Raw genomic sequence first — 14,878 nt, 5'->3', positions numbered from 1 at the left:
ACTCCGCGCTCGATTGTTCGGGTCTGAGCAAGCGAAGGGCCGGCGCGGGCTTCGAGCGCTCCCGGCATACCTCGGGCGCCGGTGGTGGCGGCGGCGGCGGCGGCGGCGGCGGCCAGGTTAGGCGAGGCGAAGCGGAGGAGGACCGTGTGCGCCGGCCGGTGGCGGGTAGAAGTGTGAGTGCGGCGAGGTACTAGTAGCCGGGCCGGTGGGGCCACCGCCGCCGCCATGCAGGAAATCATCGCCAGCGTGGACCACATCAAGTTCGACTTGGAGATCGCGGTGGAGCAGCAGCTCGGGGCGCAGCCGCTGCCCTTCCCCGGCATGGACAGTGAGCGTGGGGCCGGGGCCGGGGCCGGGGCCGGCGGGCAAGGGGCGCAACCGACTCGGAACTGGGACCCATTCCCCTCAGTCCTGGGACTCGGACGCGGGAGCCCAACTTCCTCTGATCTTTGATCCCCTAGGGGTAGTTTAAGATAATCTTCAGGAGGGCTAGACCATGTCCGGCTGTTCAAATAATTGTTCAATGAAGGCGGGTATCCTTTTCTTCTTAATATATTCTTATTGATTTCAGAGAGGAAGTGAAAGGGGGAGAGAGATAGAAACATCAACGATGAGAGAATCATTGATTGACTGCCTTCTGCAAGCCTCCTACTGGGGATTGAGGGGGATTGAGTCCACAACGGGGCGTGTGCCCTTGACCAGAATCGAACCCGGGACCCTTCAGTCTGCAGGCCGAGGCTCTATCCACTGAACAAAACCAGCTAGGGCAAGGCGGGTATCCTTGATTGGAAATCCTTCCCCCAACCCCACAAACTCCCCAACTACTGGAAAGTACTATACAATCTCTTTCCCCCATCTCCAGTCCCCTCACTGTGCTCTCCCTTTTGCTTTCATCAAAACTGGGCCGTTGGAGGAGTCTGGAAGACCACAGTTAGACTCTCAAGCTCCATTCTTCTCCTAGGACTCACTCCAACTGGACTCCAACTCTGGGTCTTTCATCACACCTGGCAGGTGCCTGAGCTCCCTTTTCAGACTTTCTGAAATGCAAACAAGTGACACCTCCAGGATCCCCAGTGCTACCGCCTTAAGTCCGTCCTAGAAAAATCTGCCTGCAGCCCAGAAGCCAAGGAATCCCTTCCAAGTTAATAAATAGAGGCACAAAAGTGGCCCTCGGAGATGCTCTCTGTGGGTTTTCAGCAATTCTGAAATACCTGCTGATAGACAAAACTTTGTGAAGCCAGGTTTATTCTGGTAGCCATGGCCGGTGAATTACTGGGCTCATTGGAACAGCTAACCCTGATCCCAATGACTTGCACCACATGCACTCCACCTGTGTTCACTTGCTCCCCTCACCTGAACCAGCTGCATCTGTAGAAGCAAAGCACTGCTCCTTTAATAATTGTGTTGGTATTGCAAATTGAGTAGTCCTGCTTTTTTTTTTTTTGTCTTCAGTTATATGCTCTTCCCTCCCTAATAGCGCCTCCCCCCCACCTCCCTCCCTCTCTCTCTCTCTCTCTCTCTCTCTCTCTCTCTCTCTCTCTCTCTCTCTCTCTCTCTCTCCTGTCCCTCTTCAGAGTCCCCATTCATGTATGTTTCCTGTGAGATCATTCTCTCCCTCTGCCTCACATTAAAGTGCTCGGAAATTAGCCCTCTGGAAGGTCCAAGCACCGGGTAATTTCTGTGAACTTGGGCTCCATCCTTCCTTCACCCACTCACTCCCAAACCCTCGAAAGCATTTTTATTATAGAAGACTCTCAGCCTGTATAATGACTGGTCTTAACATATGTGTCTCGTTTTTCATGACTGAAATAAGCAACATTTTTCTTGCTTGTTTGGGCTTTGCATTTTTTTTGCCAGCCTATTTCCTGGATCATGAGAATTTCATAGGTCAAAGGCCGGAAGGTTTTCCTCTTCCTGTCTTCAGATGTCATCAGTAGCAATTGCACCTTGCTTTGTTGACCCTTCTCCTTTTCTCTCCTTTCTGCAGAGTCAGGGGCTGCTGTCTGTGAATTCTTTTTGAAAGCTGCCTGTGGCAAAGGTAAGAGACTCCTGGTTCCTTGATATTTCTCCTGAGGTGCCTTCTACCTCTCTATCCCCTAGCAGACTTGCAGGCCATCAGGTCTCTAGCTTAAATTGCTTTCTCAAGAATAACAGTGCCCCTAGATGAAATTGTGGTTTGGATAAGCTAGGAACATGATGGGGTATTCTGCCTGAAACCTAAAACAAGGCACTGAACCTGGCTCTGAATCAGCTTTCTCACCTCACTTTCCCTGTGGCCACAAGCTGACCTATGACATGAACAGAAGCTCCTAGCACTGAGATGTTCAGAAACTTTCTCAAGTTTGTATGCAATGCATTTCTTCAGTTCTGTAGTTGATCTTTCTTAGGTATTGGAGGCTAAAGATGCAGCCCGTGTGGAGTCTAGGCTTCTGCTGGTAGTCCTCTTTACCGTCTTATCTTTTAGGGCTGTGTTTCCCAAACTCACAGTTACTGAGTGGCTGAACCCAGTATCTGAGCCCAGGCCTTTGTGATTCTACAGTCTGTACAAGCTCACTATTCTCCATACCCTCTCATCAAAAAAACCCCCACACCCAACAATAGTCTGTCTCATGGAGTCTTATTCATAGTAACCAGGCCCCCACAGAGGCTGCATGAGCCAGATTATTCATAAGGAGAAGTATTGGCTGGACCTTATATACTATACGTAGGTCTGGCCATTTTTTTTTCTTTTTTTTTTTTATATATATATTTTATTGATATTTCACAGAGAGGAAGGGAGAGGGATAGAGAGCTAGAAACATCGATGAGAGAGAAACATCGATCAGCTGCCTCCTGCACACCTCCCACTGGGGATGTGCCCGCAACCAAGGTATATGCCCTTGACCGGAATCGAACCCGGGACCCTTCAGTCCGCAGGCCGACGCTCTATCCACTGAGCCAAACCGGTTTCGGCCATTTTTGTTTTTCTAGGCAAATTTATTTGGAAACTAAATTTGATCACAGCTTGAAAGGGAACACAGAATTAGAGCAAGGTTGGTTTTAATGACTGATTTTGGCAAGTTTTAGTTCTATAACTCAGTCATTTATCATTGAAACAATAGACCTACCAGTAGGTCAACCCGTTTGACCTCCAGCTTTCTAGTTGGAATCATCATCCCTGGGCTCCTGGGCTCATTCCCATGTCCTTGCTCAGTAATTCTGCCTTTCTGACCTGCCACCATCTGTTACCAAGCTGTCCTTAACATGGGCATTATGACTGTTTCTTTGTTAGCTAGTACAGTAGCCACTAGCCACATGTGCTATTCAAATTTAAATCAGTTAAAATTAAATGAAATTAAGAATGCAGTTCCTTAATCATACTAGTCATATTACAAGTGTTTAATAGCCACATGTGGCTACTGACTGCCATATTGGACAGCATAAATATAGAACTTCCATCATTGCAGAAAGTTCTGTTGGACAGGGCTGGTCCAGAAATTTCCCAGTCACAACCTCATTCTGGTTGGCACTTCCCAGTAGTCTTGCCAGGCCACTACTTAGAAATAGTACTTTCTCAGGGTATGGCTCTGTCCTGTCTATAAGGATGATCACTTAGGTACTACTGCAGACGACAGACCTCCCCCAGTTTGTATGCAATGCATTTCTTCAGTTCTGTAGCTGATTTTCTTAGTTATTGGTGGCTAAGTAGGTACTTTTAACTAAAGATGGAGCCCACCTGGGGTCCAGGCTTCTACTGGTGATCCTCTTTACCTTCTATCTTTTAGGCTAGAACAGTGGTTGGCAAACTGCGGCTCGAGAGCCATATGCGGCTTGCGAACCGTGGTTTGCCGCTCTGTTGACTAATGAGTTTGCCGACCACTGGGCTAGAAGATAGCTTAAAACTGGGTTTTCCCAAAACCCAGTCTTTCTTTAACTAGCCGTACAATTTTTGCCATGTCCATGTATCACTGGAACTATTCTTTAATTAAATAAAGAAATAAACCCACCCCTCCCCCACACCACTGTTGATCTAGTCAAGCCTCCATCTTACAATACAATCTGTGAAATCATGATGTTTTAGTTAGATTTTATTAAAACACATTAAAATAAAAGACATAACTATTTAAACTTAAAATGTGTGCCCATGTACCGCCTAAAATCACATTGCCTTCTATTAGGAGCAGCCACCACCTTCTGGGACATTCTGGTTTTGGGTGCTTCAGGGAAGTGTGGGGAGAAGGCGCCTTTGCTCCCCTAGGCCCAGTGCCCCTGGGCTCAGGGCTACATCTTTCTATCTTCCTCTGCAGGGGGCATGTGCCCATTTCGCCACATTAGTGGCGAGAAGACAGTGGTGTGCAAACACTGGCTACGGGGGCTGTGCAAGAAGGGGGACCAGTGCGAGTTCCTCCATGAGTATGACATGACCAAGATGCCTGAGTGCTACTTCTACTCAAAGTTTGGTAAGGCAATTCGGTAAGGTGTGGCCAGGCCCCTTCCTCCCATCCAGAAACCCCCCAGCATCAGTAACCGAAGGGAGGCTCCACCAAGAACCAAGACCCAGAGGAGTTAAGCAACTGGTCAGGCACTCCGGGTATCTACCATCTCCAATCTGTCCAGCTTCAGATGAGAACCTTAGGCATTGCTCTCCAACCCTCAGCTGGCCTATTAGTCATGGGAAGTTATAGTTATTCTCTAATAATCCCTACGTCTGTGTAGTGCTTCTCTCTGTTTTTTTGTTTGTTTATTTTTTTGTTAATTCTCACCAGAGGATATTTTTTTCCATTGTTTTTTGGTGTTTTTTTTTTCCAGAGTGGAAAGGAGGAAGGGAGGGAAGGAGAGAGAAATATTGATGTGAGAGAGACAAATCAGTTGGTTGCCTCCGTGGCTGGGGATCAAACCTGCAACCCAGGTACATGCCCTTGACCAGGAATCAAACCTGAGATCTTGTGGTGCGTGGGCTGGTGCTGTAACCAGTGAGCGTACCAGCCCGGGCAGTGCTGCTTTTTTTTGAGCACTTACAGGTAATTTGGGAATTTGAGACTAATGAGAGCCTCCCAGTGGGTGGGTGAGAGTGCAGCTGGCCAGAGGCCTTGTTTCTGCTCAAGTCTGCCTTCTCCCTTAAATCAACTTCTTATTGTGTGGCAACTGATTGCCCCCTGAGTTGGTTTCCTTCTCTCTGAGCATGTGATCCCAGGTAGTAGCTTGTCTGTCCTAAATGCCCCTTAAGAATGGCAAGTTTGCAGAGCTGTATTCTGATAGCAAAGAGTCCTACTCTTCACCTTGAAACTGAGATTGACTTGATCCCTGCTTAGAGAACGTGTGGCCTAAGTTGTCCTGAGTGAACTGCATGGAGAAGTGGGGACAGCCTGAGGGCAGTGGGGCTGGCACAGGGCTTGGCCAAGCTGTTGTGCTCTCTGATGGAACTAGAATCTGGCTCTCTGCTCTGAGTGAGGTTGACCTTGTTGGTCAGGACAAGGGCTAGCTCTGGCCTCAGGACTGCTGACCCCAGGCTCTGTGTGGAGGCCCGGTGGGAGACTGGAAGCCTGCTATACTCTGTTGTGGGCCGAGGAGTGCTAGACCTGCTGCACACTTTCAAAGCACTGTTGTCAGAGGAGACGCTAATTATTACAGCAGCCCAACAGGCTTGGCCTGCTGGCTTATTAATTAGAGTTATGGCTTCTTTTTTTTTTCTTTTTTTGAGAGGCAACACAAACTAAAAAGTCATAGCACAGACAGACAGAAATAGGACTCAGACTTCCAAGCTTCCCACCCTCCCCTGGAGCCATCACTGAAAGAAAGCAGTGGCTTTTCAATGGGAACCTTCTTTCATCTGACCCCAAAGGCAGGAGCCAGCCCTCAGAGCAGACTCTCAAGGGTGCCTCTGCAGGCTCACCTGAGTCCCCTACTTCTCTGCTGATGGCCATGGGCACAGCAGGCCCCCCCTCCCTCCTGCCCCTGTGAAAAATCCCTGCCTGCTATTCCCCTGCAGATCCTGACCTGGTATAAACATACTGTCTGCAGCTCCTGTCACCTGTAACACAGGTGAGGGTCCCCCTGCTAGGCCCTGAAGAGACAGTGATGAAGAAGATAGGCCCATTCCCTGCCCCATGGTACTTTTGCTCTAGTGGGCCAGGGAAAGAGGCAGCTGATATGTCAGTGAGACAAGAGAATTGTGCACAATAAGTGCTCTGAAGGAAATAAACAGTGATGGAACCACATGAGGAATCTCCTTTAGGTAGAATGGTCAGGAAGGCCTCTCTTAGGAGGTGAGACCTGAGCTGGGATCTGAAGGCTAAGCAGGGGCCAATCCTGACAGAAAAGTGTCTTGGAACAGCGGGGGGGCCATTGTGGCTGGAGGGGAGGAGGAAACAGGAGGGATGAGCTAGACCAGTGGTCAGCAAACCGCGGCTCGCGGGCCACTTGCGGCTCTTTGGCCCCTTGAGTGTGGCTCTTCCACAAAATGCCACATGCGGGCACGCACGTACAGTGCGATTGAAGGAGTACCCTAATTAAGTTAATAACAATGTACCTACCTATATAGTTTAAGTTTAAAAAATTTGGCTCTCAAAAGAAATTCCAATTGTTGTACTGTTGATATTTGGCTCTGTTGACTAATGAGTTTGCCTACCACTGAGCTAGACATGTAGGAAATTGTGGGTCTGGGAAGGAGTTTGCATTTTTTCAGATTGGCATTTTATGTGTAACAGGTTAGAAAGGAAGGGCAAGCCTGGAGGTGGCTGAACTGTAGCTGGGTGAAAGATGCTAGTGGCAGCTGGGCTGGTTGCTTCTGAGATAGCTCCTCTCATAAAGGCTTCATTGCCTTCTACCACAGGGACCCAGCCTGAGTTCCAAAATCTTCCCTACTTTGTCCTAAATGGTAGACTCCTCAGACCTTTCCCTTGTCCCAGCTAGTACATGTGAAAAGCTGATCCAAGTAGAACAGTAATTCCTGGCCTCAACTGGTACGTTTGCATACCTGGGCACACCACAGTCCCAGGACACCATCTTTGGTAAGGGATGGAGCCATGAGTTATCTAATGAGTGTGTGTATACCTTGTGCCCAGCTCTGTCAGTGTCATTGACCCTGGTGACAGCATGGACACATGTGAGGGGAGGACCTTCACAGCACACATACAGGTCAGAAAACCGAGGCCCTGAGGCACTCTATCGAGTCTCGGGGTTCGCCAGGCCAGGACTACACACCAGAACCACCTGGCACTCTTTGCCACACAATGGGCCCTGGCTTTGGGAGAAACCAAGGTGGGTCTGGGTCCAGCTCTCCCAGGGCTGGCCTGGGTGGACGCATGTGTGGGTTTCCCTGCAGGGGAGTGCAGCAACAAGGAGTGCCCCTTCCTGCACATCGACCCCGAGTCCAAGATCAAGGACTGCCCTTGGTACGATCGTGGCTTCTGCAAGCACGGTAGGTGTCAGGGTGGCTGGGCCCCCTGCTAAGAGGCCAGTCCTCTCTCTGCCCACATGACCCTCTACCTGTCCTGCCTACTCCAGCAAAACATGGTGTTAGACATTTGGGGGCTAGTGAGGCTTTTTTACACTCTCAATTCACTTGAGCCTCCCAAAGCTCCTGTGTGGGCTGCATTCTCTTCTGCATTTTCAATAAGAAAACCAGTATTTGAGAGGTTGTGTGTCCTGCCCACTGTCCCTATGAATAAGCGGCAAAGCCAGTATCTGACAATGGTCTGGGCAGGTCTCTGACTGGCAATGGGCATGAGAGCATCCCCTAAAGAGGGGGTGGTCTGAGTGCTTGATGCTGGCTCCACAGGTCCCCTGTGTAGGCACCGGCACACTCGGAGAGTCATCTGTGTGAATTACCTCGTGGGATTCTGCCCGGAGGGGCCCTCGTGTAAATTCATGCAGTGAGTAGCCAGCTCCTACCTCCCCCCCCACAACTCCCTCACTGTTCTTGCCCCAGGCCCTGCTGCCCTATACATCTTTCCTGGGTTCAGTTAGGCTTTGGTCACTGGGTGGTGGTAGCACAGTGCCTGGGGCAGGGATAGGAGGTTGGGGAGGGACCCCAGCTGCTTCCTGAGCTCAGAGTGGCTGACTACACCAGCACTTAACCTTTTTTGGACATAGCCATCAGGGAATCTGATGAAAACTATGGGTCCTGTGATCCAGAGAAACTCATGCACACATATTTTTAGGGCCCTCAGGTTAAGAACTTGTGCCATAAAGGAAGGGTACTATAATGTCAGGGCCTCCTATATGAATTACTGAGCTTGGGTTTCACATACACTAGTTCATGTAACTCTCACAAGTATGAAAGAGAATGTTCTTTTTCACACATGAGGACACAGGCAGCTCAGCCACTGGCCAGGGTCACATGGTGGTAGGAGGTGGTGCCTGCTCAGAGGCAGGTCTGCAGGCCTCCAAAGCCAGGTTCTTGCCCAGCAGGGCTCAGCACTCCTCTCCTAAGCCTCAGTGCACCTGTCACTTGGGTGGTTGAGGGGATAGGGTAGCACTGGAACCACAGGGTAGTCTTCTCCTCCTGTGCTGCCTCCATCCACACTGCCGACACGTGTACAGGAGCACAGTGTCCTGGTTGCTGCCACACGGTGAGTAAGTGACGTGGTCCCGCTCCCTAGATGAAAGCCCAGGAGCCCACAGGTGGCCCAAGGGTTCCTGCTTGTGGGGCAGGCAGACGTGTCCTCCTGGGAGTCTGTTGTTAGAGGTCTGGCACTTGAGTTGGATCCTGCAGGGAAGGGTGTGTATTGGAAAGAGCTCCCATGCTCAAAGCCCCTCATGGAGCAGGCTCATGCCTTCTGATGTTACCAACAGCTGTTCCTTCATTCCTCTGAGCAGCACTTTCCCCAGGTCTCAGCCAGTTATAACAGAGCTGGGTCTGAGCCCAGGCATGTTAGTTCTGTTCTTCCCACTGTCCTATGGCTTCAGAGGCAGAGCTGAGAGCCAACATCCACCCTAAGTCCAGTTGGTTCGTTTTCTGTACTTGGGTAGAGACTGGCCACGATATTCCCTGGGCCAGAATTTGAGAACACCGCCTAGCCAAGCTCCTCTTCATCTCTTCTTCTCTTGTTCTCGTCCCCTCTGGTTGTTGGGTCACCAGCCCTCGATTTGAACTGCCAATGGGAACCACCGAGCAGCCTCCACTGCCCCAGCAGACGCAGCCTCCGACAAAGGTACCGTGTTCTGGCCCTTCCTCGGCCCTATGGCACTGCTGGCCCTGGCAGTGCCCTTGCAGTAGAGAACTCAGTGCCTGCATCAATGCCTGGTCTGTCATAGCCCCAGCTGGAGACCTGTGAGAGGGCTCAGGAGGAGGCAATACAGTCATCCTGAGTTCCAGCAGAAAATTCAGGGAGCTGAGCAGTTTATCTGCCTCTAGATATGGAGGGCTGTCTGCTGGAGCTGAATGCCCACTTGGTTTCTCTTCCCTTGCCTGGGGAGTGCCTTGAGCCCACCTTGGAGCCAGAGTGGAAGGCAGCAAGAGCTCCACGTCTCTACCGCTCTTGCTTCTGGTTCAGACCCTTTCCTTTACAAATGGAGAAACTGACACTCCTAGAGGGAGGGGCTTGCCTGAGGTGCCACAGCTGGGCAGGAGCAGATCTGGGAACAAAATCAAGGCTGGCTAGTTCTCTGGCCAGTGCTGTGATCACTCTGTGTGGATGTTCCCAACTTCGGGAAATGCTGGGAACAGAGGGCTGAAGGACCAGCTGGCTCCCGTTTTCTAGACAAGGGGTCCTATAACCCAGCAGTTGGCCGATTCCCCTCAAGCAGGAGAAAAGAGGAAATGCCATGAACAAATGGAAAGCAGCAGCAGCCCCCGCCCCCATCCCCCGGCAAGGGCATCCTGGGTTTGGTTACTCGAGTGGGGGATTGGAAACCCAGAGGAACGGCTGGCCACTGCGCTAGGCAGGGTCTCAACACGCTGAATAAACCCACCCATGGACCTTGAGCCTTACCTCTTACCTGGCTGGACTGAACCTGTTGCCAAAGCCCCACCAGGCCTTCCTCACTGCTAGATGCTGAGTAGCCAGAAGAAATGTCCGCACTTGCTATACTGACCGCTCCCATCCTCAGGAGGTTATGGGGCATCAGATAGAATTCCTTGTTACCAAAGTTGGGAATTATTGGGTGCTGGTGCAACCGTGACAACCTGGGGGTTTCTAGCTTGGGGTTCCTGCGTTTTTGGAGGCTGGAGCCAGAAACCACTTGGTTGGGAGGTAGCCTTGCTATCCAGTCCCACCCCAGGAGTCCCCATCCTCCTTACTCACGTGACTCCCTAGTGGAAGGCCCTCTCAGCCCCTAGACCGCAGTTCAGCATGTCAGCCTCCAACTGTTTTTCTATGACTGTTGCTCGCCGTGTAGGCTGCTAAACATCTGGCTGAACCAAGCGTTCATCCTGACCTGAAGCTAGAACCTCAGAAACAAAAGTAAGGCCTGCTCATGCCCTCGCCCCACTGCCCCAGAGACCTCCTTGTCTCTTTGGTGTTTTGTTTTCTACTTTTATTTTTCGTTTATGTGTGTCTGCATGGTATTTTTCGGGCAGCCGCTCCTGCCATCATCACCAGATGTTTCTATTCTGCCTGCTCTCCTGAGAGGGGCCACCTCAGAAGCCCTCCTTCCTGTTGGTCATGCGGGAGTAGTCCCGCCCTCCTTTTTTCTGTCCCCATTGGTAGTTTGCGTGCACGTGTTTTTCACAGTAAAACCGTGTTGTGTAACTCTTTCCAGCAAAGTAACAATCCGCCATTACAAAGGTCGTCCTCCTTGATCCAGTTAACGAGTCAGAACTCTTCTCCCAATCAGCAGAGAGCCCCGCAGGTCATCGGGGTCATGCAGAGTCAAAACAGCAGTGCAGGGAACCGGGGACCCCGCCCATTGGAGCAGGTCACCTGCTACAAGGTGAGTCTTGGGTTGGGGGGTGGGGAGGGGTCTTCACAGTCAGTGCCTATTCCCTCACTCTCCAAATAGTTAATTTTGAAAAATGAAAAGTCTTTGTGTTTGCTAATTGTAACAGTAAAAAATGAGCCATTATGGTGGGCTAGAGGCCATCCCACTTTCTTCTACAACACGCCAAGGCTAGGTGAATGATTAAACACACAATGAATGGAGTGTACATTCAAAAAAGGAAGGGAAATCTGTCAGAGGCTAGGAATAAAGTGGAAGCATGAATCCCAGGACAAGTGAGCCCTGAAGCCTCTGGTTGTCCTCAGATCACACTGAAGGGAAAGGTTCAAAGCTTTATAGGCCCTTCTCACCCCTTACACATACACACACATACATACAATGGGGCACTCAGGGAAGAGTAAACTTTAAAGCCCCACTAAGAAACGTGTGTGTTATTCTTGGCTCTTGATGGAAAGGGGTGAGGGGAGTCCCTTGAGTTTACAGTCACTGGCAAGTCCTTCCATGAGTTTAGGCCTGTATTTATGCCCTTGGTGAGGGCTAAAAAGCTAATTTTCTCATCTAAAACAGCCCAGATGGGCTCCTGGAACCTGGCTCTTCGATGAATTTATTCTCAACCCAGATCACACAGAATTCCCATAGCTAGAGTTCCGAAGAATGAGTTCACAATTAAAAATCACAAAACATAGAAGGAAACAAGCACCACCAAGTGAATCAGAAACAACGAATAATAGAACTAGACTTACAAAGACTTCAGATTGGGAATTGTTAGAAGAAATACAAAGTTAGTCCATGCTTTTAAAAATAAAAAATTTATTGATGATATAGAAGTATTTAAGATACAAAGTGAGTGTTGTCCCTTACTCCCACCTTTTCTAAAACGGCCACTTTATTCATTATATTCTGTGCTCATGCTTTTTGGTTTTGGTACCCCTTTACATTCCAAAATCCCTAAGAGGGACCCCAACTTGGAGAACTGCCCTTCTAAACTTTTATTCACAGAAACACAAGGATGGTATGTATTTTAATATAAATGGGGCCCTAGTATGTATAGAATTCTATACATTTTTCTTTACAATATACTGTAGATCTATCAGTACATGTAAATCTAATCTTTTTCAGTGACTATAATCATATTTTATTTTACCAGTTCTCTGTTAGTAGACAGTTAAGTCATAATTTTTACAGCTAAAAATAGTGCTAAATCTAATACTTAGACATTTGTGAGCTCTTATCTGATGTCAGAAGCATCCATGCCTGCAAATAGAGGAGCTGAGTCAAAAGGCATATATTTAACATGTTCATAGAAAAGCCAATCCACTGGACACTTCCCATGGCCATCACTCACTGAGCACCTGCTCTGTGCCAGCTCTGCTGAGGAAACAGACTGCTGCTACTACTCTATCCTGGGAGGGGTTTTTGTTCTCGGGAAGGCCAAAGACACTAAAGTTAAAAGTGCACATCGATTCAGGGAAGGCCTCAGATTTCTAAGCCTGAGCCATAACAGGTGAGGAAAGTAGAGAGGAATGAGGTGATATCTGTCCTGTGCAAAACAGCTTCCAAGCAGTCCTCAAGTACATCTTGCCTCCCTGTAGGACTCTTCAGCAGGGCTTCTGTGAAGCAAACTCTTCTAAGTCCTGGAACCTCAGAGAACTGGGGTGAGGACTTGCCAACCTCTTCTTACCAGGGGCACTTTACAGTTAATATTAAAGATGCCTTGTGGGAATCCTGGACTCCTCAGCTGTGGAGGCTGATGGATATGCCAAGTGCCATGAATGGGCCCACACAGTCCCTCCCTCTGGTCATCACATCAACCAAAGGACTAACTGGCAGCAACACAGGCCACTTGTCCACACAGGTCACATGTACAGGTAAAGACTTGAAAACATGAGGACAGCAGTCCCCCTTTGGGAGTAGAGCAGCCAAGAGTTCTAGGCAGTGGTGAGCAATTAGAGCCCCACTCTCCAGGAACTGCAAGGAAGCAGGGATTAGGAGGGCATTGAATGGGTTAGTGCAGAGTGGGTGCCCCTACCTACCACCTCCAGACCCTTTCCTTGTTTGGTGCTTGAGGATGCCATTTGCTTCCTTTCTAAGAATTCTACTTTTTGAGGAGCAACAAGGTTGAATGAAGTAAAACTAAGGCAGGTACTGGATAATGAGAAGCAGGACAAATCCGGGTCCATGCTAGATTTTTGAGGTGATTTTACCGGGTCTGTTCAACCAAGTCTAACCGTTTTGTCCCAGCTCTGCTCCTGTGACCGAAACCTATCCCCAGGGATAGCTTAGGCAGGTGTGCAAGAACCAGGAGGGGAAATCTGGATGTAGCCCACACAGTGTCCACAACAATGAATCCCCCCCTGCATTGGGGGAGGACCCTGGTAGCTTCTCTCTCTCCCCTTGTTCCCTCCCATTGCCAGGCAGTCCTAGAACGGTGCCTCACAGGTAGGTGGTCAGCCATGCAGAGGCTTCATTCCTGGACAGGTGGAGGAGCTCTGGTGCTGTGGGCTTCTTCCTACCACCTTGAGAGCCCTTCTGTGGGCAGGTCCCATGTGCCCAGCTGGCTGAAGGAGCTCACTACTGTGTGCTCTCAGATCATCCTTTGGCTGCAGGTCCCTCCCATTTGACAAGTTTTTGCTGCAGTTTCTATACCACCTTATCTTCTGTAGCTTTTCCCTTATATTTCAATGAAACTGTACCACTGAGAATTTCAGAGTCCCTGTTCCCAACCTGGTATTTGATGAGTGCCACCTTAGTTGAAAACTGCATTTGAAAATTACGTGTTTTTGTTTTTTTGTCTTCTTTACTTCCTACTGTTCCCAGTGTGGTGAAAAAGGACACTACGCCAACAGATGCACCAAAGGGCACTTGGCCTTTCTCAGTGGACAGTGACAGCAGCTGGAGACAGCTCAAAACAGCCCAAAGGGCCCCATTTCGGGGATCACTCTGGGCCATCCTTGGGATTGTGCATTTAACTGTTCAATGCCAGTGTTAGTGCAACTCTGGCTGGAGCTGGTAGGCAAGCACACTGGCGTTTATCAGTCTGAGGGGCAACATCTGTCAGTTTCCCTACCATTTTGCTGTAGTCTCTTAAAAAGGGAACATGTGCTCCAGTTCTGTCCCTCAAATCAGCATCATGTGTGTCTAGGCATCAACATCTGTCTGGGACTTCCTGAACACTGCCCTCTGGAGAGAGGAGGAAGTTGTGGGGAAGAGCTTTTGCAAGCAGTTCTATATGAAAGACGGCCCTTCCCCTTGGGCCTCATTAAACACCAGTTCTTGGTGACCCCAGGGACTGGTGGGTCCTTAAAACAGGCTAGGTCATGCCTGCTTCCTCCATGTCCTGCTGAATTCAGAAGCTGTGCCTATCAATGTGATTTGAACGAGGCAGCCCTTCAGGGCAAACTCAAGTGGGCTTGTTGCCTCAGCCTGGTCCTGTTCCAAGGTGGCAGCGATTGAGGAGGGGTGCAGGGCTCTCAAGTGTGAGGGTCTTTTTCCTCTAGGCTTATTTTCTTGGGGCACATGCTTAACCTTAACAGTGTTTAAGGTATACCTGAAGCTGAGCTACAGGCCGCCCTTTAAAAAGATGACGTGATCCACCTGTGCACCTACCTCCTGCCCCATCAAGCATCTGTACTGTCACTCAGACACCTTTTGGCCTATGGAGACCACCTTAGCCTGGAAATGTGAAACCATCACCTGGAACTTGCTGGGCAAGGGGACCTATCCAAGTTCAATTATAAGAACAATTTTTATGAGGTTGATTAAAGCTTGTTTTTTAAGTTGTGTCTCATTGCTTCAGACTCCATGCCAAGGAGAGGATCTTGCCATTGGCTGCACTAGCTGCCTGGCACAAAGCTTTGACATTGGTGCCTGCTTATCCCCTTTCAACAAATGACTTCAAAAGTGAAGTGATGCTGCCGGTGAAAGGTCTTTTTACTGGCAGGTCTCCATCTCAAATGCTGGATGACATTTATTCAAATTCAGGTCTAGGAGAAAATGAGCCACAGCATCTCACCCCCTT

General features: G+C 49.5%; 1 protein-coding gene across 4 annotated transcripts; it reads left to right on the top strand.

Moving 5' to 3' along the window:
- The first annotated feature begins 30 nt into the window (after positions 1-30).
- CPSF4 (cleavage and polyadenylation specific factor 4) lies at positions 31-14,756 on the top strand. Of its 4 annotated transcripts, XM_080679262.1 has the most exons (9): positions 67-328; positions 1,988-2,038; positions 4,287-4,439; positions 7,304-7,399; positions 7,760-7,853; positions 9,062-9,134; positions 10,321-10,385; positions 10,759-10,854; positions 13,678-14,634. In XM_080679262.1, exons 1-9 carry the CDS (start codon positions 226-228, stop codon positions 13,847-13,849), a joined length of 903 nt encoding a protein of 300 aa, XP_080535388.1. In that variant the 5' UTR covers positions 67-225; the 3' UTR covers positions 13,850-14,634. The 4 variants fall into 4 exon arrangements, with proteins under 4 accessions (XP_080535390.1, XP_080535388.1, XP_080535389.1 ...); XM_080679264.1 differs by lacking the exon at positions 10,321-10,385 and having other exon boundaries at positions 31-328; positions 13,678-14,641; XM_080679263.1 differs by lacking the exon at positions 10,321-10,385 and having other exon boundaries at positions 10,684-10,854; positions 13,678-14,756.
- Positions 14,757-14,878: the final 122 nt, after the last annotated feature.

Source organism: Plecotus auritus, assembly GCF_963455305.1.
Source record: "Plecotus auritus genome assembly, chromosome: 7".
In the NCBI taxonomy this organism is placed as follows: Eukaryota; Metazoa; Chordata; class Mammalia; order Chiroptera; family Vespertilionidae; genus Plecotus; species Plecotus auritus.
Note: the sequence above shows the minus strand (reverse complement) of the source record. Positions and strands in the feature narration are given on the sequence as shown.